This window comes from Ornithorhynchus anatinus, chromosome X1 (genome assembly GCF_004115215.2).
Source record: "Ornithorhynchus anatinus isolate Pmale09 chromosome X1, mOrnAna1.pri.v4, whole genome shotgun sequence".
Classification (NCBI taxonomy): Eukaryota; Metazoa; Chordata; class Mammalia; order Monotremata; family Ornithorhynchidae; genus Ornithorhynchus; species Ornithorhynchus anatinus.
In genome coordinates this window covers 107,308,362-107,332,729 of record NC_041749.1, presented here as the reverse complement: position 1 = coordinate 107,332,729, position 24,368 = coordinate 107,308,362, and the positions used below count along the sequence as shown (strand labels likewise).

At 48.1% G+C, this 24,368-nt stretch overlaps 1 protein-coding gene across 8 annotated transcripts in view; it reads right to left on the bottom strand.

Moving 5' to 3' along the window:
• Positions 1 to 10,108: 10,108 nt before the first annotated feature.
• DAZAP1 (DAZ associated protein 1) overlaps positions 10,109 to 24,368 on the bottom strand; it is a 38,689-nt gene continuing 24,429 nt past the window's right edge. For 3 of the 8 annotated variants that reach the window (XM_029050243.2, XM_029050244.2, XM_029050250.2), the window contains 6 exons: positions 23,408 to 23,490; positions 20,016 to 20,169; positions 18,162 to 18,191; positions 17,625 to 17,765; positions 15,472 to 15,648; positions 10,109 to 11,171 (listed from right to left, as the gene is read on the bottom strand). In XM_029050243.2, coding sequence (XP_028906076.1) covers positions 10,996 to 11,171; positions 15,472 to 15,648; positions 17,625 to 17,765; positions 18,162 to 18,191; positions 20,016 to 20,169; positions 23,408 to 23,490 — 761 coding nt within the window. In that variant the 3' untranslated portion in view covers positions 10,109 to 10,995. Of the gene's footprint in view, positions 11,172 to 13,176; positions 13,267 to 15,471; positions 15,649 to 17,624; positions 17,766 to 18,161; positions 18,192 to 20,015; positions 20,170 to 23,407; positions 23,491 to 24,368 lie in introns of all 8 variants that reach the window. The other 5 variants (XM_029050245.2, XM_029050247.2, XM_029050249.2 and 2 more) reach the window with 4 other exon arrangements.

Genomic DNA, 24,368 nt, shown 5'->3' with positions numbered 1-24,368 from the left:
AAGTTAAGTGACTTGCCCACAGTCACACAGCTGACAAGTGGCAGAGCTGGGATTTGAACCTATGACCTCTGACTCCAAAGCCCATGCCCTTTCCACTGAGCCACGCTGCTTCTCTAATCCGACAGACAATTACTCTCTCCTCCTTCAAAGCCTTATTGAGGGCACATCTCCTCCAAGAGGCCTTCCCTGACTAAGCCCCCATTTCCTATTCTCCCATTCCCCCTGATTTGCTCCCTTTATTCAGCCCTCCACCCAGTCCCACGGCACTTATGTACATATCTGTAATGTATTTATATTAATGGCTGTCTTCCCCCTCTAATAATAATAATAATGTTGGTATTTGTTAAGCGCTTACTATGTGCAGAGCACTGTTCTAAGCGCTGGGGTAAACACAGGGGAATCAGGTTGTCCCACGTGGGGCTTACAGTCTTAATCCCCATTTTACAGATGAGGGAACTGAGGCACAGAGAAGTGAAGTGACTTGCCCACAGTCACACAGCTGACAAGTGGCAGAGCTGGGATTCGAACTCATGAGCCCTGACTCCAAAGCCCGTGCTCTTTCCACTGCGCCACGCTGCTTCCCCTCTAGACTGTAAACTGGTGGTGGACAGGGGATGTGTCTGATTATTGTTGTATTGTAATCTCCCAAATGCTTAGTACAGTGCTTTGCACACAGTAAGCACTCAATAAATATGATTGAATGAATGAATGAATTAATCAGGCTGGATCAGTCCCTGCCCCAAACCGGGCTCACAGTCTAAGTAGGATGGAGAAGACGTATTGAATCCCCATTTTGCAGCTGAGGAAACAAGCACAGAGAAGTTAACTGACTTGCCCATGGTCACACAAGCAAGTGGTGGGATTGGGATTAGAACCCAGGTCCTCTGGCTCCCAGGCCCATGCCCTATCCACTAGGCCATGCTGTTAGGGTTTGGGTGGGAAGAAGAGTTGTTCTGTTTTGGACTCGTTAAGTTTGAGGTGTCAGTAGGACATCCAAATAAAGATGTCCAGAAGGCAGGAGGAAATATGAGACTGCAGAAGAGTGAGGTCAGGACTAGAGGGGTAGATCTGGGAATCATCCGCGTAGAGATGATAGTTGAAGACGTAGGAGTGAATGAGTTCTCTAAGGGAGTGGGTGTAGATGGAGAGTAGAAGGGGACCCAAAACTCAGTCTTGAGGTACCCCTACAGAGGAAGGGAGACAGAGGAACCCACAAAAGAGGCTGAGAAGGAGCAGCCAGAGAGAAATAGGAAGAGATCCAGGAGAGGACAAAGTGTCAGTGAAGCCAAGGTTAGATAATGTTTCCAGGAGAGGGGGGTGGTCGCCAGCGTCGAAGGCAGCAGAAAGGTTGAGGAGGATTAGGATGCCGTAGAGGCTGTTGAATTTGGCAAGGAGGAGGTCATTGGTGACCTTAGAGAGGACAGTTTCCATGGAGTGAAGAGGATAGAGAGACTTTGGAGAGTTTGGAGGAGAGGAAGGAGTTGGGAAGAGGGAGCTGTGTGGGGTCAAAGGAGGATTTTTTTAGGTTGGGGGATATTTGAAAGCAGTGGGGAAGGAGCCATTGAAAAGTGAGTGGTTGAAAATGGTCATCACAGAGGAAAAAGGGAGGGGGCAATTATTTTGATAGGGTGAGAAAGGATTGGGTCAGAGGCACTGGTGGAAGTGATACAATTTTAACTGAGGTGGGAAATTTCCTCTTGAGATACTGCTGAAAAAAATGGGAGAGTTTAAGAGGGAAGGACTGGAGAGGAGCAGGGGAGATTTTAGAAAGATCACAACTGATGGTTTCAATTTTATCCATAAAGCATGTGGCCAGGTCATTAGGGGGCAAGAGGGAAGCAACATGGGTTAGTGGGCCTGGGAGTCAGAGGACCTCGGTTCTAATCCCAGCTCCTCCACATATCAGCTGTATGACCTTGGGCAAGTCACTTCTCTGGGTCTCAGCTACCTCTTCTGCATAAAGGATTCAATCCCCATGAATCCTCCTCCCTTGGACTTAAACTGAGCCCCATGTGGGACAGGGACTGTGTGCAGCCTGATTGTTGTATTTGCCCTGGCACTTAATTGAGAAGCAGCATGGCTTAGAGGACAGGGCCTGGGAGTCAGAAGGACCTGGGTTCTAATCCCAACTCTGCCACTTGTCTGTTGAGTGACCTTGGACAAGTCACTTCACTTCTCTGTGCCTCAGTTACTTCATCTGGAAAATGGGGATTAAGAGTGTGAGCCCCAAGCAGGACAGGGACTGTATCCAACCTAACCTGTATCTACCCCAATGTTTAGAACAGTGCCTGACACATAGTAAATGCTTAACAAATACCATTTCAAAAAAGAGAGTTATGGGGTGGGGGCACAGGAGATTTGAGGAGGGAGTGAAAAGTATGAGAAATCTGGCACAGGCAGTGGGCATGGAAATCAATAAGGACGGAGAAGTATATTTGCCGGATAGCAGAGAGGGCAGAGTTAAAACAAGTGAAGATAAATTGGAGATGGATGAGGTCAGCCTGGTGTCTGGATTTCCGCCAGCAGCATTCCACAGCTGGAGAACAGGAGCGGGTTAGTAGTATGAGACTGGTGGGAGGGACAGGGGAATGAGGGAATTGAGTTCAGTGGAAAGGGTGGTGTTGAGGGTGTCAATTTCTGTGTCCGAAGGCGGTAGTTTGGGTATGGAGACCAAATGGGACATGATGACTTTAGAAAGCTGGAGGGGGGTCAAAAGATCAGAGGTCTCTGTTGGGGGGATCAGGGCCGATTTTGGTGGGGGAGGGGGTGTGGGGAGAGAAGGCATGTGAGAAGGTTTGAGTCAGATAGAGGAATCGGTGAGGTTTTCTTTGGTACTTGTTAAGCACTTACTATGGGTTTATTTGGCATTGTTTTTATGAGATGTTCTTCCCCTTAACTCTATTTATTGCCATTGTTCTTGTCTGCCTGTCTCCCCCGATTAGACTGTAAGCCCGTCAAAGGGCAGGGACTGTTTCTATCTGTTGCCGATTTGTACATTCCAAGCGCTTAGTACAGTGCTCTGCACATAGTAACCGCTCAATAAATACTATTGAATGAATGAATGAATAAATAAACACTATTTTAAGTGCTGAGGTAGAAACAAATTCATCAGGTTGGATGCAGCCCCTGTCCCACACAGGGCTCACAGGCTAAAGAGAAGGGGGAACAGGAATTTAATAGAGAAGCAGTGTGGCTCAGTGGAAAGAGCACAGGCTTAGGAGTCAGAGGTCATGGGTTCTAATCCCGGCTCCACCACCTGTTACCTGTGTGACTTTGGGCAAGTCACTTCACTTCTCGGTGCCTCAGTTACCTCATCTGTAAAATGGGGATTAAATAAAAATGGTATTTGTTACACGCTTACTAGATGCAAAGCACTGTTCTAAGCGCTGGGGGATACAAAGTGATCAGGTTGTCCCACGTGGGGCTCACAGTTTTAATCCCCATTTTACAGATGAGGTAACTGAGGCACAGAGAAGTTAAGTGACTTGCCCAAAGTCACATAGCTGGCAAGCGGCGGAGGCAAGATTAGAACCCGTGACCTCTGACTCCCAAGCCTGGGCTCTTTCCACTGAGCCAGGCTGCTTCTCTAAGACTGTGAGCCTCACGTGGGACAACCTGATTACCCTGCATCTACCGCAGCGCTTAGAACTGTGCTCGGCACACAGTAAGCACTTAACAAATACCAACATTATTATTATTAATTCCCATTTGACAGTTGAGGAGAAGTGACTTGTCCAAGGTCACAAAGCAGGCATTTGGCAGAGTTGGGACTAGAACCCAGGTCCTTGACTCCCAGGCCCATGCTCTTCCCACATGGATAAGTACGAAAGACCCATGCGAGGTTATGTGTACCCATGTGCTGAGATGGGAGTTGGGCAGATGTGACCTGGAGAGAAGAATTGGGAAAAATCTCCTATATAGCTAGAGAGCAGATAGCTAGAGAGCTTTATTCCCAGGACTATGCATACAGGAGGCAAGGGACTATATCAACACTTAGCAATCAATCAATCAGTGGCGTTTATTGAGCGCTTAGTATGTGCAGAGCACTGTACTAAGCACTTGGGAGAGTAGTGCTAGCGACCACAGAGAATAGTTTAAGATTAAGCAGTGGAACAGAAGTGCTAGAGATCACAGAGAATGGATTAAGATTAAGCGGTGGCCCTGACTGCAAGGGTGAGGTCAGCACCTATTTCATATTACGGTAGCACATAGTTAAAGGCTTAACAAAGTCATAATTAGATCAGATCCACCCCTTCCCCATCCTACCTACCGCTCTCAGAACCTGAGACTGCACCCGCACAGTCCCAGGCACCTAGGGCACAGACTATTTAAACACAGACTCTTTCAAACCCCAAGGGTCCAAAGGATCCAGATCCTCTCAGGGGAGCAAGGGGGCCTCTGCATCTCTGGGTCATGGAGGAGGGAGAACTGGCTAGAGGGGAGGTGGGAGATGTGGGTGGGGGAAGCAGGGAAAGGACCCTCTGGGAGCCCCAGCAGATCTCCTGGGGGAAGCACCAGCTAATGAACTCCATCCCCTCCCCTGCCCCAAGGGAGATGGCTGTGCACAAACAACTTAACATTGGGGTGGAGGGATGGGGGAGCAGGTGGCAGATTGTTTTAGAAGAGGGATGGGATCCAGCCAAGATCATAATCCCTACCATTCCCAGGCTCTCATCTCTATGCATTGGTCCAAGTTGTCCTTCCGGTCCAGAACCTATCTTCCGATTTTCCGGTCTCCCTCCTTGACTAAAGGAGGCCACTTCCTCCAGGAAGCCTTCCTTGAATCAGCTCTCCTAGCCCATCAGCCAGCTCCTCCCCTTATCCTTCACAGCTGCAGTTGCCTGCTTGCATGGTTAAGGTTGGCCACGCACCTAAGCCCTCATTTTCTCTCCTCCCCCTGCCTTCTGTATTAACCATGCACTTAGATTTGCACCCGTTTAAACTGTGAGCCCGTTATTGGGCAGGGATTGTCTCTATCTGTTACCGAACTGTACATTCCAAGAGTTTAGTACAGAGCTCGGCACATAGTAAGCGCTCAATAAATATTATTGAATGAATGAATATCCCTAATTCATTTGTAATGATATTTTTAAGCCAATAATAATTGTGGTATTTGTTGAGGCACCGTAGCAGGCACCGTACTAAGCGCTGGGGCAGATACAAGCTAATCAGGTTGAACACAGTCTGTGTCCCACAAAGCCCTCACAGTCTTACTCCCCATTTTACAGATAAGGTAACTGAGGCACAGAAAAGTTAAGTAATTTGCCCAAGATCACAGAGCAAACACAGAGCTCTACCCCCTCCCCCCACAGCACTTGTGTACATATGTACATATTTATAATTCTATTTAGATTAATGATGTGCATATATCTATAATTCTATTTATTGATATTGATGTTACTGATGCCTGTTTACTTGTTTTGATGCTTGTCTTCTCCCTTCTAGACTGTGAGCCCGTTGCGGGCAGGGATTGTCTCTGTTGCTGAATTGTACTTTCCAAATGCTTAGTACGGTGCTCTGCACACAGTGAGTGCTCAATAAATACGATTGAATGAATGAATAAATGAATATTATTATGTGCTTGGGAGTGTACAACATAACTAGAGGACTGTAACCCAAGTGTTTAATCCAGTGCTCTGCACACAGTAAGCACTCAATAAATACCATCAATTGATCGATTAATCTTGCCACTCCCTGGCCCTGCAATCAATCAATGGCATTTATTGAGCATTTGCTGTGTGCAGAGCACTGGACTAAACGCTTAGCCCTGTATTAGCACTACAAACCACAAGTCACCCAATAGGGTGTGAACAGATGAACTGTCTCCCCCTTTTAGACTGTGAGCCCGTTGTTGGGCAGGGATTGTCTCTATCTGTTGCCGAATTGTACATTCCAAGTGCTTGATACAGTGCTCTGGACACAGTAAGTGCTCAATAAATAAGACTGAATGAATGAAATTGGTTCCCACAGGAAACTGTACAACCCACCGTATGTGGTTCAAGGGGGATTTGGCTAGATCCACGGAGAAGCAGGCCCATCCAGGCTCACGATTCAGTGGTATTTATCGAAAGCCCACTGTGTACACAGCAATGTGCTAGGTACTTGGTGGGGGATAATCAATCCAAGGTATTTATTGAATGCTCACTTAGTGCAGAGCACTGTATTAAGTGCTTGGGAGAGTCCAATACAGCTGCCTACCCTTGGGAGCTAAAAGTAAACCCTTGGGAGCTAAAAGTAAAAGATGGTTCCGGCCCTTATGATTTTCTGATCTATGTGGCGAGGAACCAGCAGGTATAGATCATATGCTTTCAGTGGAAATAGGGGGAAAAATATAAATATGTCATTCATTCAACAATATTTATACAACTGGCAACTGCAAGAGCATGGAAAAATAAAGGCACAAAACACTGAATGGACCACTTATCCACTTATCCATGACTCGCTCCCAACTCTCTTCGTGCCTGCTGTTTTCAGCTGCACAACTTCCTTCGGGAATTCATTTATCTAATCCTCCCGCTGCTTGAAGACGTATTTCCTTTTCGTTGGAACCCACCCCCCAGGTCTGAGTGCCCCCTCCCTGGTACAGTGGGATTTGGGGAACAGTAATTCCGTGTTCACTCTCCCCCACCCACTTGGTGGCTGTTAAACTGTTGACTCCAAGCCTATCCCCTCTCAGCCTGTGTCTCTGCAGAGGGGGGTGGGACACTCAAGGACATCGGACCCTCAGGGTCCTCAGGGCTCTCTCTCAGATTAGTGACCAAGTCACGGGGAGGTGAGGGTGGGGGAGTCGGTATTCACTCTCAGCCTCCCCGGCCCACCGATCCTTGGGAAGGAGTCAGTTTCCAAGGGCCAATTAGGTCGCTGTTCCATGCTCCACGGTGGGCTGTCCCAGGAGATATCTGAAGCATTGGAGTTCAGAAAAACAAAAGCAGAAACCTTCTATGTGCCACTAGACTGACACAGCTCACAGTCAGTAAGTAAACCAGGGGTTAACGGGGGAGAACCTTTCTGAGGGGATGGGAGAAAGTTGCCCAGCCCTGCCCAAAATTAGCCTAAAGCCAAGTCCCCAGGTGTTGCCGGGAGTAAAGAAAGCAAGTTGACAACTTCCCTGAAAGGCCCAGACTCCGTGCTCTTTATGCATCCAAGCCCAGATGGCCTAACTCTGGCCTGGCACGCAAAAAGGTCTGTGCCCTCCCCAAGATCTGCCGAGCCTTCTCTTGGGCCAGGGAAACTCAGTAGATTAGGACAGCGGGAGATGCCCCAGATCTAACCTAAATTTAGCTTCTGGCTGCTGAGAGAACCCCAATCACATCCTCTGGGCTGGCAGGGGTGTGTGTGGGGGTGTGTGGGGGGGAACGGACACGTAGAAGTGGGAGGTATAGTTTGTGGCTATGACCTCAGCAGCTGCAACTTGAGACGTCAAAGCCTCCCTGGTGGACGATTGAAAAAAATGGAGCCTCGGGAGCTGCAAGGGGATAATCTCTCCTTTAGAAACTGGGCAGGGTGCCCTTGGCCCAGGACCTACAGCCTGGGTCCCTTCCTTCGTGGACTCATGCCCACAGACACTCTCTGTTCCTGCCGAGGGCAGGGGGAGAAATGCTGGCAGGAGAATGGATTGCTATACCCATGGGAGACACAGGTTCCCGAGACGTGCAAGAGTAGATAAAGAGTTGCCAAAACCTCCCTGAGAGAAGCAGTGTGGCCTAGTGGAGACAGTCCAGGCCTGGGAGTCAGAGGACCTGGGTTCTAATTCCCGCTCCGCTACTTGTCTGCTGCGTGACCTTGAGCAAGTTACTTTACTTCTCTGGGTCTCAGTTCCCTCAGCTGTAAAATGGGGATTAAGACTGTGAGCCCTAGATTGGGTCCAACCTGATAATAATAATAATTGCATTTGTTAAGCGCTTATAATAATGAAATAATGTTGGTATTTGTTTAGTGCTTACTATGTTCAGAGCACTGTTCTAAGCGCTGGGGTAGATACAGGGTAATCAGGTTGTCCCACGTGAGGCTCACAGTTAATCCCCATTTTACAGATGAGGTAACTGAGGCACAGAGAAGTTAAGTGACTTGCCCACAGTCACACAGCTGATAAGTGACAGAGCAGGATTCGAACCCATAACATCTAACTCCCAAGCCTGGGCTCTTTCCACTGAGCCATACTGCTTCTCTAAATAATAGCATTTGTTAAGCACTTACTATTTGCAAAGCACTGTTCTAAGCGTGGGGAGGATACAGGGTGATCAGGTTGTCCCACGTGGGGCTCACGGTCTTCATCCCCATTTTACAGATGAGGTAACTGAGGCCCAGAGAAGTGAAGTGACTTGCCCAAAGTCACACAGCTGACAAGTGGCTGAGCCGGAATTTGAACCCATGGCTTCTGACTCCCAAGCCCGTGCTCTTCCCACTGAGCCACGCTGCTTCTCTTGTACCTACCCCAGTGCTTAGTACTGTGCCTGGTACATAGTAAGCACTTAACAATACCATAAAAAACTTAATCCCGAGATGGTAACAAGCCCTGACTTCAGGAGGCACCGGCACGGGCTTGGGAGTCAGAGGACGTGGGTTCCAATCCCCCCTCCGCCACTTGTCTGCTGTGTGACCTTGGGCAAGTCACTTAACTTCTCGTGCCTCAGTTACCTCATCTGTAAATTGGGGATTAAAAGTGAGAGCCCCACGTGGGACAACCTGATTACCTCATAGCCACGCCAGCACTTAGAACAGTGCTTGGCACATAGTAAGCACTTAACGAATACCATCATCATCATCATTATTATTATTATTATTAACTCCAGAAACTCTTCAAATCTCTCAAGAAGCCCCGTTGATCCCCACCCCCCTCAGCTCCTGATGGGATGGAGGAACCAACAGGACTGCTGTGATTCCTCCCAGCACCTCAGCTGCAATGAGCCATGGCTCCCGACACCAGACAGCCCCCGCTCCAGGAATGCTGGTGAGCATCACATGCTCCCCGTGCCGAAAGGATCCATCCAGCAGTCGAGAGATTCCTGCCCCTCGCTGATTCATATCTGGTTTCACAGCAGGGGAGGGTCACTCACACCTTAAGATCCTCACTGATGGAAGTGAGTGGTAGAGTGGCCACCATTTTGGAGGGGGTACCACATAGTTGGACCCAGAATTAAAAAGGGGCAAGTTGGGATTGGCCCAGTAGGCAGGCAGGAAATGCACCTCGGACACCAGACATCCCACGTATCTGCCCCTCTCCAAGCAGCCCCGACCCATCCCCCAGGCACCTAGCTGCTCTTCAGACCCCAGAGTAACCCCCCTTCCCATCTGCCATCCTACCTAGAGGGAATTCAACTTGCCGTTTTGGATTCAGTGATCGGCGTTACCCTTGAAGCTTCAGACACCAAGGACAGAGGAACAGAATGACCACGAGGTTAGGGCTATGAACCAGAGCCTTCCCCAAGCTTGGGTAAAAAAACAGCAACCGCCCCCCCCCCCCCCCCCAACGATTAACCCCCTCTGCCTCTCCCCAAAACATCAAAGACCCAACCCCGACCATCTGTAGTCGCTCCTGCATGTGTGTTTCGCTGATACAAATCTGGCGGGTGGAGATGGGGACAGTCTACTGACAACTGACACGTTGCCTCCAGTTTTGTGGAAACGGCACACACCTTCTGACCCACACCATAGCCCCTCTACGATACAGCAGTGGAACTCGTTCCCCCAGAAAGCCGCTCAGGATGAAAATAGCAGCATGGTTCAAGTGGGGTTTGATCAATTCACGGACGCTCAATCCCCAGTGGGTCACGTGGGGGGAAGGTGAGGGGTATTGGATGGTTCATTGCCAACCACGAGGATGGGTGTGCAGGAGGGCCACTGTCACCCGGTCCTGGGGCAGAGTGAGAGTGCTTACTGTCTGATACCCTTAAAAGAAATTTCCTTCAACTCCAAGTGCCACGCTGGCCTTCCTTGGTTATGTTCCTGGGAATCGAGAAGTTCATGTCCAAGGCTACCTTGCCTGGTAATCCCACTCTCTCCACCCCAACAAGACCCCCGCCCCCGCAAACCGGCCAAGACGCAGCTCCCCCCCACCACCATGTGGTTCTGCGTAGCCTCCAGGAAGAGAAATAAAAGGAATACAAGCTTGTGTTTCTAATCCAAATGTACTTCTCTTTATTCAAACCAGGGGTAATCACTGGTTAGTGCAAAATGCACCAAAAACCTTTTGCCTGAGGGAAATCTACATCTTTAACAAGGCCTCCGTTAACCCCCAATGAAATCCACAAACCGGATTTGAAAGCTTTAAAAGCCCGGATCAAAACGCCGTGCTCCATAAGTGACCCCGTGCATCAACACATCCGCAGCTGCGTTGCTACCGATTAGAGAGTCGGGTAACACAAACATATACACACACTCAGTAGATTTCTTTTTCAAACTCCCAGAGTCTCTGGACCAACAGGCTCCAGCCCCAACAGCGAGGAGAAGGGGTGAAAACCGGCCCACGCTTCCACCAATGCCAACGGAAACCCTGTCTTAAATTAAAAAATAAACCAGCATACATAGTAGAAAATTTCTCTTAAAAATTTCACAAATCTGTAAATGTATATTTTTTCTTTCAACATAAAAGTTTACAATATTCAGTAAAACAAAGGCTCAAGAAAAAAAAAAATTCCAAAGGAAACAAACCAAGAAAACAAAAAGAAAAAAAACCAAAACCTGAAGTTTTGAATTAAAGCTGAAGACTTTTCTTTAAAACCCTGTAGTTTGAACCAGTGATATTTTTATTTTGTGCTGATGGGTTAGAGAAAGGAAGAGATTTAAAAACGGCAGTCCAAACACCCACAGCTTTGCTTTCCTCCGCCCCCCCTTACCCCCAACCTCCCAACCTACCCCCCAAATGAAACATTAGGTTGTTGTTGTTGTTGTTGTTTTCCATCATGTGATTGTCACTAGTTCACAAGTTTGGAATTCCCGGTTTCAGTTGGTACCAGATATCCCATTGTGGACAGAACTCCCTGATTTCGAGCCGGGCTAGCGTCTATAAGGGTGAAATCCTTGCACGTTATGGTTCTGTCCTCGTCCAAAACCACTTCCTCCCGCAGGTGGGCCACCTGATCCTGGTACCGTGGGTCCTCCGTAGGAGGGAGGTTGCTGGCTGGGATCTGAGAAACCCTGTCCAAAGCCACTCAAGTCTTGTCCGTAACCTGCTGAAAAGGGGAAGAGAGATTATAGTGAGGACCGGCCGGAGAACCCACCCGTGGCGACAACCCACGGGCATTGGCGAGTCACACGCATCGATAGCAACACTTCGCCCTTTCTACCGAGAGGCCGATCTGGGAGAACGACAGCTGGATCACCACTCTTCCTGAGCCTAATTCCCAGGGGAGACCCACAACTGGGGGCGGGGGGGAAGCCCTGTTCGGGTGAGCCGACGAACCCCTTGGATATTATAGGGCTTGGCCCCCTGGAGGCAGCTTTTCAACTGTGGCTGTCCTTGCCCTTTGGCCCAAAATGGGACCCGTGGCTTCAGTCACCAGGGCCAATTGGCCCTGACCTGACACAATGCTTATAGCCTGAATAAGAGGAAGCTGGGTAAAACTGTTCTTTGAGGAAGGAGCACAGGAGTCAGCTGGAATCCGTCTAATCTCCCCCACCAGAGTGGCAAGCCTCAAAAATGATGGCTGACTCCAGGCAAAGTCCCCAGAGTTCCCGGAAGCGCGGGAACGCCACCCTACTTCCGTGCGCTCCCACTGGACCTTGAGATAAGCCCCGGGAATCCTCCGATGGCCCCTAAATTCCGCACCGCAGGGAGACCCCGGAGCGGTTCCAACGGCCCTCCTCTCTCTTTTGGCCGAATGGGAGGGAGGAAGCGGAGAAAGGAGCAAAGCCTCCAGGGAACCCGATGGGGCTGTGAGACCCACAACCAAGGAATCAGGATCCATTGGTTTATGAGGAGAGGGGTGAAGAGACCCGTGGCTAACTAACAGCTAGGGGGCGGGGAGGGTGCGAAGAGGGAGAGACGGGACAGACTCCATGATGGATGGAGTCGCTCTGGAAACCCTCTGTGTGTGTACTACCTTCTCTGGTGGAATGCCGATGCTTAACGTGTAAACTTACTGTAGGGAGTGAAGACACAAAATAGGACATTTCCTGTGATTAAAATGCCACACAGTCATTAACTGTGGAATCCAGAGCCAACCAATCCTGTTTTAACGAGACCCCTTCCAAGAATCCTGACCAATTAGGCAAGGACAGTTTACGACTATTGTTGGCCACACCAGGTGGAACTGGATTTCACTCGGCTAATCCCAGGTCCTGCCCTCTCCAGGCATTTCCACAGCATTTCCAATTTCAAGCTCGGGCCAACCCCCGCCCCCCGCCCAGGGTCTTCCGGCCTCTAATGGTCCCACTAGTGCATTTATTTGAGGCTGCTGGAGTGTACCGGGAGCACTTGCTCAAGCTTCTCTACTTCAGCTGTTTCAACACCAAGATCAGCAGGCAACCAACCTCATATGCACTGAAACCACCCCCCCCACCCCCACCCCCCGGGGGCCGAGGGGCAGAATTCACCACCAAAAGGGAAGCCTGCTGGTGAGAGCGCTGCGGCTTGGAGGGAGGGGCTGAGATGCTTAAGGCCCGTGGCCTACTTGCCACAGAATGGAGTCCTGTAGTTAGACAGCCCAAATCACCCTACGTATCTTGAGTCCAGCCTCTCCCTCCACACCCCCTCTCTCGGGTGCTGTTTTTCAGTTACGCCCTTGAAACGCGGACACGTGGCCAATTGCCTACTCTAGCAGATACTGCTTTCCAGAACAGTTAAGCCCCCAGTCCCGACCGCAGAGTGGACCTTGAACCAGCTGCTTAAAGGAATACAACACAGTCGGCCTTCCAACCCTCCGCAAAACCTGATCCGAGCAACAATTCACTCAAGGAAGTCCTGCATGAAGAGTTGCTGGAAAGATCACAATTCTTGGCACTTAAAGGTTTTGGCTTCTTAACTTGGATGGGCTAGATCTAACTAGGCCCAATTGACTTAGGAAGGCGGTTATAAGTAGGTCCTTCGATTGGGAAAAGCAAACATTTCACAGAGCCACAGCACTAGCCTTCCCTCCCGCCCCAAACCAGAACAAGATAGAAGAGACCCTCTAAGAAACATTCATTCCCCCAGTGCAGATACAGTAAGAGCATTGGTTATAAATAGGCTCCACCTACCTAGGATATATCACTGCTCAGCCTGACCATAAGAGTGTAAACAAAGTATTGGCCCGAAGCCTGAGGGGTCTTGAGAATAGGTACTCAGCCCTAGTAAGAAATGAGGAGACCAGGGTGACTAACCCCAAGACACCTTGTACAGATAGTAACTTTTTTTAGGGGGGGGGAGGGAGGGGGAGGGGAGGGAAAGGGAAACATACACCAGGGCTTATGTTTACTCTATCAGCAACTTTACATTTTTACTAATTATAAATAGTACAGGGCTTTAAGGTGTCTGAAATAACCGCCTATAAAAATGCAAAAAAAATATCACTCTACGGTTCAATGGCTTTGACGTCTATCAATGTTTTCATTTGTTTGGAAGGGATAACATGCACGGTTAGCGAAGGGAAGGGCCTTTCGACAGCAATCCAGGAGCCTTCATTGCACACTGCGTGCACGGGAAGGGCTAATTCAACTCCCCCAGCCAGACTGGTGAGAAAACAGTACTGGAAAGGCAGAGGCCGGGGGAGTACGGGAAATTGTCTGCAAAACAGAATATTTTAGGGCCAGGAAATGTCCAGCATAGAATTTTCACAGAAGCAATTTGGCACTGGCTAGAGAAACATCAGGCCGGGATCTTTTATGATATTTGCTGTTGGTTTTTTTTTTTAAATGGTATTTGAACTGCTCAAACCCTAGCTTCCCCTCCACCCACCCCGATCTGACTCTTCAGTTCTCAGGGCATTGCGGGATTCAGTCCTTCCCCAGATCAGAGACAGAGACAGAGAGAGAGAGACAGAGAGAGACAGACAGATACAGAGAGAGAGCAGAGAGAGAGAGAGAATAGGCTGGATGGCGAGACACCACCCTGCCCTTTCTGTCCCATCTGCCTGCCAGGTACTTTAGAGCGGATGGGTAGAGTGCTGGGGCTTAGAAGCCAGAAGCTTGGAATAAGCAGGGGTAGGATTTTTCGGGACTGTTGCCTGCCAAGGAAACAGGCGGTTTATTTGGCCTCATCAGATGGCGAGGCATTAACTGAGACCCCCGATTTGATCGGGATGGGCTAATCATTCTAGCGAGTTGGATCCCTCATCTGCCTGGGGGAACATGGACTCTGTCAGCCTTCACTCTGCTCAACACACAAAGAGGTCCTGGGGAAGACAAAACCCCACACACCGCAACCTTTCTTCCCCCTTCCAGTTCCCTTAACCACAGCTGACCAGCTTGGTCCAAACAGACAAAAGCCAGAAAGCCAAACTAATCCTCGCTGTTTGCACACCACAAGAGGCCGGCAAATCCTAACGCTAGCCATGCATCTTCTACACAGGGAAACACGTTTGGGACTCGGGCTCTTTCTACAGAACGGCTCCTTGAGGCAGTCATGTCAGATCCAGCTACCGACAGGAGAAACTGCTTAGGACAGCGTGGCTTCAGGGTGACTCTAACCATATCAGACTTGCAGGTCTTTCAGTCCGAGTCGTCCATTTCCGGTACTGCCAATCTGAGGCTTCAGATGGAGGTACTGCCAGCTGCGTTCATGTAATTCAACCAGAAACTCAGGGGCACAAAATCTCATCTTCCTGCTGTTCACACAGCTACACCCTCAAAACTACCACCTTTCCCCTCAACCCTTCTAACTTCTCTCAGTCACTAATAGGCCCGATCTTCCCCAACTGATAATACCCTAAAGACTGGGGGTAGGGGTGTGGGTGTGTGCGTGTGTGGGGGGGTGTTGCTGCCTTTCATTTTGAGGGTCCTCAGGAGACCCAGCAAGAAGCCACTTCTGCTCCAAGTTTTGCTCCTGACCTTCTGTTGTTCTGAAACTTCCCCCCTGGATCTTTTTTCCTCTCCAGCAGGTTGGCGGTCTGGAGGCCTCATGCTGTTGTATTTTCAAGGGGAAGGCAGCTGGGGGGAGGGAGTGGGGGGCATGGTCAGGGCTGCCGCGGGCTTGGGGGAACTAGGAAAGTGAAAGCAAACTACCAAGGGTATTAAGAGAAACAACCCGCCCATTTCCATGATGTCCTAAATCTAGGGTCGGAGTAGGGGCAAGCAGGGAGGAAGGTCCCACGTTAGCCAGGGCTCGCATCCCTGCTTTTCAGAGTCCCAAAACTTAGCATGACCAAAAACATGTACAGAAAGAGTTGCATGGAACAAGAGACTCCTGAAAGGCTTTAGACTCCTTTGAACATTTGTAAATTCCACCCCGTGCACCAGAACATTAAAACTAAAGGGAACAAACACACACACACTCAGTCTTGGGGGAGGGGGGGAGGGGAATTAACAACATCCAGGACACAAGACCTAAGTACTTACCATACTGGCTATAAGGGAAATCTGGCTGGGCCGTAGGAGGCTTACTCAAGTCCTGAGCTGCCTGAGTTGGTGGTGGTGGGAAAGCTAGTGGTGCTGCCCCAGGAGTAGCAGGTGGAGGAGGCACTCCCGGAGGGGCAAACTGATCTGGTGGAGGCGGTGGGGGCCCATAGCCAAAACCTGTAAGAGGGATGGAATACATATATACATACATATATGTATATATATATATGTGTGTATATATATATATATATATGTAAAAAGAGAGGATCTGCTGGCCACCATAGCCAAATAAAACAGTGGCATGCAGCCTGCAGCACTGCAAAGTCAAAGACCCTGGCTGAAGATTCCCACACCCTCCTCACCCCACAGGAAGTTTCCCGCAGCACTTCAGTTGGGAGATGTTCACTTTCCCCGATCAGAAAAGGCCCCCAGTGTACTTACAAAGATCTCTGTGATAATGCACTCAACAGGGTAGACCGAGCGGCCAGTTGAAAACAGTCCAATTTGCTCTGGGGACGTCTCTTTAACTGGTTCTGGTTATGCCCACAGACACACCATGTACACTTGATACATCCAAGTAAACTCTAAAAGCTGGGGTCAGGAATCTATTGCTCTTCTTGGCATCAGATGTGGCTTGAGCACAGGTGCCCACCCGTGGACTTGGCACCGTGAGGGAGCTGGCCGTAGCTCCGCCCCCAAGGGAAAAGGCTACGCAGGAACTAGCTGGACTGCATTGTCCCCGTGAATGGACAGGGTCTGAGGGGGAGCCGAGATGGAGGCTCCATTCCTCACCAACGGCAGGGTGAGCTCAGGCTGCTCTAATTCTCCCTTCCGTGCCCCAACTCCCGCCCAGTGGGCGACTCTCACCCGCAGCAAGCAGCAGTGGGGTCAAGGCCAGCCAACGGGCTTCTGGAGCAAAAGAAGCCCCGTGCCGGCCAAGTGCTAGGCTGGGGGTGAGTTCAGCTGTTGTGTTGGCCTGCAAGCCCGACCTGCATCTTTCCTTTCTGGCTCGTTAGCTTTTCAAAACTGGCAAGGGAGTCGGAGGAGAAAGGGGAGGTCGGGGGACTGCGGGCAGGAGCAGGAGTACAGGTCAGCCAAAAAACCGTGGAGTCCACGGGAGCATCCAGGATAAGCAGGGATTCCTCTGCCTGATGATGGGGGGGAGAAACTCCCTCCTTGGGTGGACTGGGGCGAGGATTCCCATGACCCTGGGCAGAAGTCACCAGGCTGGTTGTCCACTGTTGATTTCCTCCCCCAACCCTTCTCTTCCTCTACCTTTCTTTACCCATTTTTACCGGTGGCGGCAGCAGCAGCAATTGTTAGGAAGCAGCCATGTAAGGTCATCACACTGCACCACATGCGGTGCAATGTAATGACGTCACATGCCTGGCTCTCTGTACACCAACTTCCCCCCCACCCCGGCCAAATATTCAGTGAAAAACCTGATAAAGACAAAACCCCTCATTATGACAGGGGAGTCAATATTCCCCTCAGTTTCCTTAGGAATGCCTCCATACTGAAGGCAAACTAGGTGACTTACTGACTGGATGACTCCACCAAACCCCACTTTTGACCATTCTAATCAGGGATTGATTTTAAGACACCACAAAGGTTGAGCTTCAAAAGATTAAGAGCCATCCTGACTACACTGTAGCTGGACAGACTTTACTAAAAAAATCCTTGGGACTTATTTAGATTTTTTCAAAAAAATAAAATAAATAAATAAATAAATCAGCTTTCCCAAACTGGTGCCAGATGAGGATGAGGGAAAAAAAAGACAATTTACAGAAAAATCCCTTCTGGTAAAAAAAAAAAACAAACCAAAACAAAACAAAACACTACTTCAAGCAAGAGATATCATTAAAGTGATTGCACTGAGAATAGACACAATTTGGTTGGCGCAGAAACTACAATTAACAAATTGAAGATGCTAAACAAACCTTTGTTTTTCTTCATGTGAAAGGCCTCAATAAGTCATGATTGCTTTGTGAAACAAAAGAGTCCCACTGATGATTCACAGCCCAGCATCTCAATAGCAATCTTGTTCTCATAGAGGTTTGTGAATGCAAATAGAAGATAGTCCAGAATCCAGGTCTCTCCACACCCCGCCAACCCTTATTCCCCCACTTGCCCCAGCCTAAGAAAAAACTTACTAAACTGAGGAGGGGTGCCATAACCCTGAGGGAACCCCTGCGGAGGTGGAAATCCTCCCGGTGGCGTAGACACTATGTACGAGGTAAAAGGTGGGGGAGGAGGTGGGGCTCCCCTTCCTGCGGGAGGTGGTCCGTATCCACCTAGAAAACCCAGAAAGAGTAGTGAGAATAAATTCAATTAGACACTTAAATGGGCCCTTGTTATGTGTATGTACGTGTGTGCGTATACACGTTGGGTCAGGGGGTTGTCTACAAAATACCGACAGCCTTTCTGCCCTTAAATATCAAATTCATAGCCCTGAATTCCAGAGCTTGGACATAAATGCCTAGTGAGGTGAAGATGCAGAATATCCCTGACAGCAGCAGTGAATATAATTCCTCTCATCAATTCTTCCAATAACTCCCTCACCCCACCTTTCTCCATGGGCCAGGCTAGGAGAATGACATCTGGGGGCTCTGAGTGCCAGAGTTCCATTTCCTGAGGGAGCCGGCCACACTGGCTGGGCAAACTGAAGGTTTTTCCAGAGGCCTACTTACCAATCGCCTGTCCTGCTGGCACCCACATTCCTGAAAAAGACAAACAAACAGAAGAGAATAGTTGGAGCCTTCCATGCACTGGGTCCACTCAGGCATATACAAGCAGTAGGCATGTTAGTGCAATCCAGAAAGGGTTTCACAATCAGTCCATTGTTAATACCGGCAGAAGCGCCCTTATTTTTAGCCTCCAAAACAAAATTTAAATTATGGTCGGGATTCAGATTGAGAATCCAATCACAAATCACTCAGCCATGATTTAACACTCTAGGACTTCAAATGGGATACTAAGAGAATCCATATGGCTTCCATCGGGAACCCGATTTATCAATCAGGGATTTCGGAAGCATTGGAGCATGTGTGATCTCCTATTGTGTTCTGCAGGATCTAGGTATAAAAAAAGTGAGTTAGACGGATCGTTGGCCCTCCCTCCACCCAGCTCGGTGTGAGCATCTGGGGATCTGTTTCCAGCTTTGGTCCACACTATACTGTCCATGACGCGGGGGCCAGGGATTTGCCTGGCTCTCTCTCTTTCTGCGCCATGAGAATGCTCCCTCCCACCTGCCTTAGCCGAGGGCCAACTGCTTGGGAAATATGAAGGGAGCGCCCTGGGGGTGGCCCTACAGAAGGTCCATGGAATGGAGGCGTTGACTGAGGCCCAACTCTGTGCTCCGTTATTCCGCCTGGCTGCTTTCTACTGTATGGTGGGGTACGGCAAGCCACAGCTGCAGAGTTCATAAGCGATCTCCGGGGAACCTAGTCCGTCGTTTTCATAACCTGAGGAATGCTCCATTCTTTCCTCCACAGAGTACGAAGTGAACAACCGAGGATTTTCAAAGGAAAATTAAAAAACAAAACAGGAAGCCAGCCTCCGGGAAGTTGTACTTTATCCCTCACAACAGTGCCAAATCTAGCTGGTTTCGGACAATGACAGAACAAAACTAAGCTGCCGCTCTTGAAAAATGTGGATGGGGTTTGGTGCAAGGTTGGCCCGGCCACCAATATCCCTGGCTGGAGGGCTAGCTGGTTGGGTCACTCCAGGTGACAAAGATGTCTTCCTGTCTTACAAAAAATTTCCTTTGCAAATGCTTTCTGAAAACTGACTTTGCCCTTCATAGCCTGTGAATATTTCCAGATCGAGGCCCGCCCCTTGTAGCCCCAGAGGAACCCAACTTTTCCCCCCGATGCTTCCAGGCGGGGGGCAGGTGCTCTGACCAGGGTTCTAGCCACCCAAGGGGCAGAGCCGAAGGCACATTCCTCATGCATGCCATTAAGAGAGCCCGATGCAGGCCAGGTCCCAGATCGCTGCAACTGGCTTTGGGCTAGCCTGCGGGTGGCTGTGTTCCTGCAGTGGAGGCCTGAAAAGGCCTACAGCGTAGGTAGAGAGACTGGACTGCCCGTTCCTGGCCCTGGAGTCCCAGGGCTCGGCCTGCCTCAGCCCCCCAAACTCCGGACCAGCGTCAAGCCCTGGATCAGGTAGTTCATAGAGGGCAGAGATATGGTTTGGAGGGGTTAAGCGAAGGAGAAGCTCAGGGCGACCGTTCCCAGGCCGCTTTGAGGGTGGGTCCTTTGTTTTAGATTTTGTGGCGTGCCATTTCTTTTTCTGTTTCCGACAACAGCGGTGAACCCTGGCACGTGACCCACGGAACACGAGGAGCCCCCACGTCAGGGTCGATCCTACCCCCGTAGAGACTTGAGAGGAAGACTGCCTATTGCAGGAGGAATCCCAGGACCATCTGATAGCGAGTGTTTCTTAACAGTGACCTGGAAAGGTGAGGGCCTATTACAAATGAACAGACAGCGGTCACCAAAACCCACTTCAGACCACAAAAGTGTCTTTAAGCCAGGAGGTGTTACCTTGTGGGCTGTAACCCTGTTGCCAGGTAGGAGGGGGCTGGCCTGCCCACCCATTAGCAGCATTTGGCACAATCCTGCTTCCCCACTGGTTGGTTCCCGGCTGTCCTTGAGGTTGACTTTTACTATCTCGAGGTTCGGCCCGTTTGACCTCCACCTAAACAAACAGATTACCCATTCAGGAGAGAAGCAGATGGTAAAAACACCCCCCTTCCTTTCATACACACCCTCAGTTATACTTACGACTACACTTAGCACCTTATGACAATTCTAAATACTTAATTATAAAACTTACTTAGGCCAGTAAAATTAAAAAAAAATGTTTCTCAGGTACAACAGAGACATCTGTAAGACGTGGCAAGTCTTACGCACAAAGACAATGTATTTAGAGCTAAAAAAAAAAAAAAGATCCTTAAATGACATCTTCTGTGTGTTTTTCACATTTTTAATTTAAAGCCAAAGTACCCCCCCATACACACACCTTCAACAGCCCCTCACAATTTTCATGAGCAGACAAAAGTGTGATCTTTCCGACCAACCCATATCTGCAGTGTTTCCAGGTCAGCCACTTAAGCAGGGGCTTTCTCCCCAAAGCAAAGAGCCCACTCTGAGAGAGGGTACTACAGCTTTAAATAATCAATGGCAACGGTGCGTTTGGAAACTAGACTTTAAAGCCAACCCAGTCTAACTGCAATTTTGGCTCTGCTCATACCTGAGAAACACCCGCTTGGCTTTTACTTAAGATTTTTATTTAAAATGTCTAATGGAAGATAAAGACTTACCTTCCCCAGGCTAACGCTTAAAGAATCTCAATTAACTCAAAATAATGTCAGAGGGAATGGATGTGATAAGAGAATCTTACATTACATCTAACGAAAAAAAAAGGTAAACAAACATGCAATAAAAATGAACAGTTGAATCAGTAAGCAAATCTTCATACTGTGTTGAGTAACCCAGAACCCTTGCTTATTTTAAATGTTCAACAAACCACAATTTATTTTCAAGAATAAAACTGAGTGGCTTGGAACCCTAGAAGATAAGTGTTCTTGACCTACTTGCACTAAGTAAGCACTTAGATTCTACATAAAAGCTTCAGCTTTACTGCTCCCTTAAAGAAACCCTCCGCACCACTTTTCTTGATTCACAGGAAACCCTCAGCACTCGTGTATTCCAAAATTTACCAATTTTTACTTTCTGATCAATTTTAATGGGTGCCAGAACACAAAGAAAATAAATTTGAATCGCCATTGGGGCTGAGCAGCAGGACAAGGGAGATATTTTGTATTCAGAATTCCTCCTGCTCTGTCTTAAAAATCATTCATGTCAGAGAACAAACAGAAAATAGGCACAGCGCTAGGACAAAGGTTTGTGCCTACCCCCATTCCCCTTGCCTTCTGCTCATGCCCCAAGGACATTTTACATGGTGGTAACAAAACCTCTGTGAGCTGAAGGCTCCGCTACAGTGGAACCAAGGGAATTTTTCAAAGAACTCAAATTAATGAGTCTTCACACACTTTCCTTAAGGGAATTTGGTTCCTGCTTACAAAAGCAAAGAAGTCCTTGCAATTTAGAATTTTTACCCTTTACTAACAGAATGTATGGATGCAGTCACCTCAGCCATACATTTTTAATCACCAACTGGGGAAACTCGCATTTTGAAAACCATTAATAACCCATGCTAGGAGGGAGGGAGGATTGTCTAGATGGCCAGATTTCAACTACACAGGAATAAACAGGAACTCAAAGGGTTATTTTTTATTTTTAATCAGAGTGGGACTGTTTAAACGACATATGCTTGCTCAGTTTTGGCCATCTTTTCTACACCCTGTGAGTGAAGGAATCGGAAAGCATTCTTTCAGTAATGCTTGGTAGTGAGCTTGTTCAAAAGTTGCTGCTGTTTACATAAACAGGGGGCCTTGGGGAAATGATCACTAGACCACTAGCTGACAAATTCAGCGAAACATTTTCTGCCTTGTACCTAAGGATTACACCTTGTTCAAAACTGTGTGGCAGGATCTTAAACTATTGAATGCCATCTCTTTTGAACTTGTGATCATAACCGCCATGCATCTTTGAAATCTGCATGCTAATTTTAAACTTGAAAGCTTCGATAAATGTCTGTCTGCAATCATTTTTCCTTTTTCCCCATGGTCGAATACGCTTCGTTAGGACTTCAATTTTAAACCACCTGCATTTCAAAAATAATTAAAAACCCTTGGATCTAAATAATGAGAATAACTTTAAATCTAATAAACCCATTTTGTGGGAAGAGGTTGGGGTGACAAGCGCCAAGACAGTTAACCGTCAGCCCAAGATGTGTCTGAGACACCAGGCAAGACAAAGGAGTCTTCTGCATTCGAATAATAAAATCAAGAGCAGGAAAAGAGATGGCACTGTTTCTGAGCTGGCCTACGCCCTACATACTAGTAGTGGTTTAAAAAAACCAAAAACCTTAAGTTTCCTTTCAAATTCAGATTCCAAAGTACATAGAGTATTAACTGCAAGAAGTTCTGGATTTCCAGAATCTCTCCCAGCTAATCATTCTGGAGTTCACTTTCCAGAAACAGTGAGAAGAGGAGGTATGGGTAAGGTTTGGGTATGAACTTGCTTCATCCCTTCTGCTTGTTTTTCCTTAAGCCAAGGAATGGAACCCGGCAATCCCCGAAGTGAGTTTTCTTCCTCCCATTCCTACTCTTCGCCTTTAGCGAACTGGCAACACAGTATGAAGATGAAACAACCAGAGGTCACTTAACTGCATTGTGGTTAAATACTATATAGAGAATGTGGGTTTGTACCAAAGTATCACAGTAAGTGACCCAATTTTAAAAACCAATCCTTCATGATGTTCCGTGGTTCGGTTCAGTTTAAGTGATAACTTGGGAGTGGTCAATGGTACGTTTCTACTCACAGTACCAGATCGGTCTAGAGAATTTGAACATAAGAAGCCACATCTGAAGGAGTGGTATCTGAAACCGAGCCTTAGCCAACTCAAGTGATTTCACTGGAAGCCAGATTTACACACGCAAATTTCTAGCTTTTCCCCCCACCTCCTTGAACACTCAGCATTCCAAATGACCACCTGAAAGAATGGCACACCTAAGTACTGGGGAGCTATTTATGAAGAAACCCAGGGAAGAGCAACAAAACTGGCATATATTTAAGACGACCCACTTCCTCTGGGATAGGGACTGCCTGAATCTCTTCATTCCTGGCAAATTACTGGCTTTAAAAATTTAAGGGGAACATGGCCAAGCAAATACCTCCCAGTGCTGGAGCAACCTTCTACACTCTTTCTTGTGAGGAAACCACCACCTCAACTTGTATCTACCAGTGAAACCCCCAGTTGCCCAAGGCTTGGTTTGGTCTTAAGGTAAAATAAAACTACAACTACACACTTTTTTGCCCATGATGTCGTGAAAATGCATGTTGACAGCCTGGTCCACTGATTGTTGGTCCTCGAAAGTAATAAATCCAAAACCTAGCCAACGACGAAGAGTGAATCAAGGTAGCAGGGTGTTGTGACACAAAACAGGATGATGAACAGTATTAGGGGTGGACCAAGGGTTCAAACAAGGGTTTCAGAAAAAGCCCACAAGCGTATGCCTTGCCCATTTTTGCAATGCAGCAACTCCTCAACAGGGGACTAGGGTAGTGGGTCTGTCAAGTGTTAGGCACTTGCTCTTTTCCAAATCGTGCAGTTGCAAAACAACCAATTAAAATTGTTCCCATTTACCTGGCTAGGGCACCCCTCTCCCCCACCCTGAGCTGAGCGATACATGGAGTAATGTGAATTCTATCCTACTGGGCAAACCCAGACTTTATGGTACAGGGCAACTTGGTTGGTGCCCCTGGATCGACACTGGTAGAGCCTATACTTTGTCCCAGTCTTAGCCTTGGGGGGAGATAGGGGAATTATCCCCAAATATAAAATTTTGAAATCTACACCGGGATTACTGGCCACGAATGCAAAATATGAATTGAGAGGGATAAAATGTCAAACCCGTTACACTAACTACTCATGTATGAACAGTGGATGCAGATTTGCTTTCTGAAACCCAAGATTTTCCCCCTTGGTTTGTATTTTGCTTTGCAGCTAGTGCTGACAGCAGCCAAATATTGCTCTAAAGCGTTAACAGAAATACAGTATCTATAACAGTTAGTGTCTCGCTAAGCTTCCCCAACTATGTTGGGGAAGCCCAAGGAGGCCTATCAGATAAGGTTATATATAATAAATACACAAAGATACAGGCCAAAATGAATTCCAGCAGGTCAAATTCTGCTGTCAGCAGCAAGAGCAAGAGACATCACTAAAATAAAATAAAATAAAATAAAAAAAGGAAAAAAAAAAACTTTAGC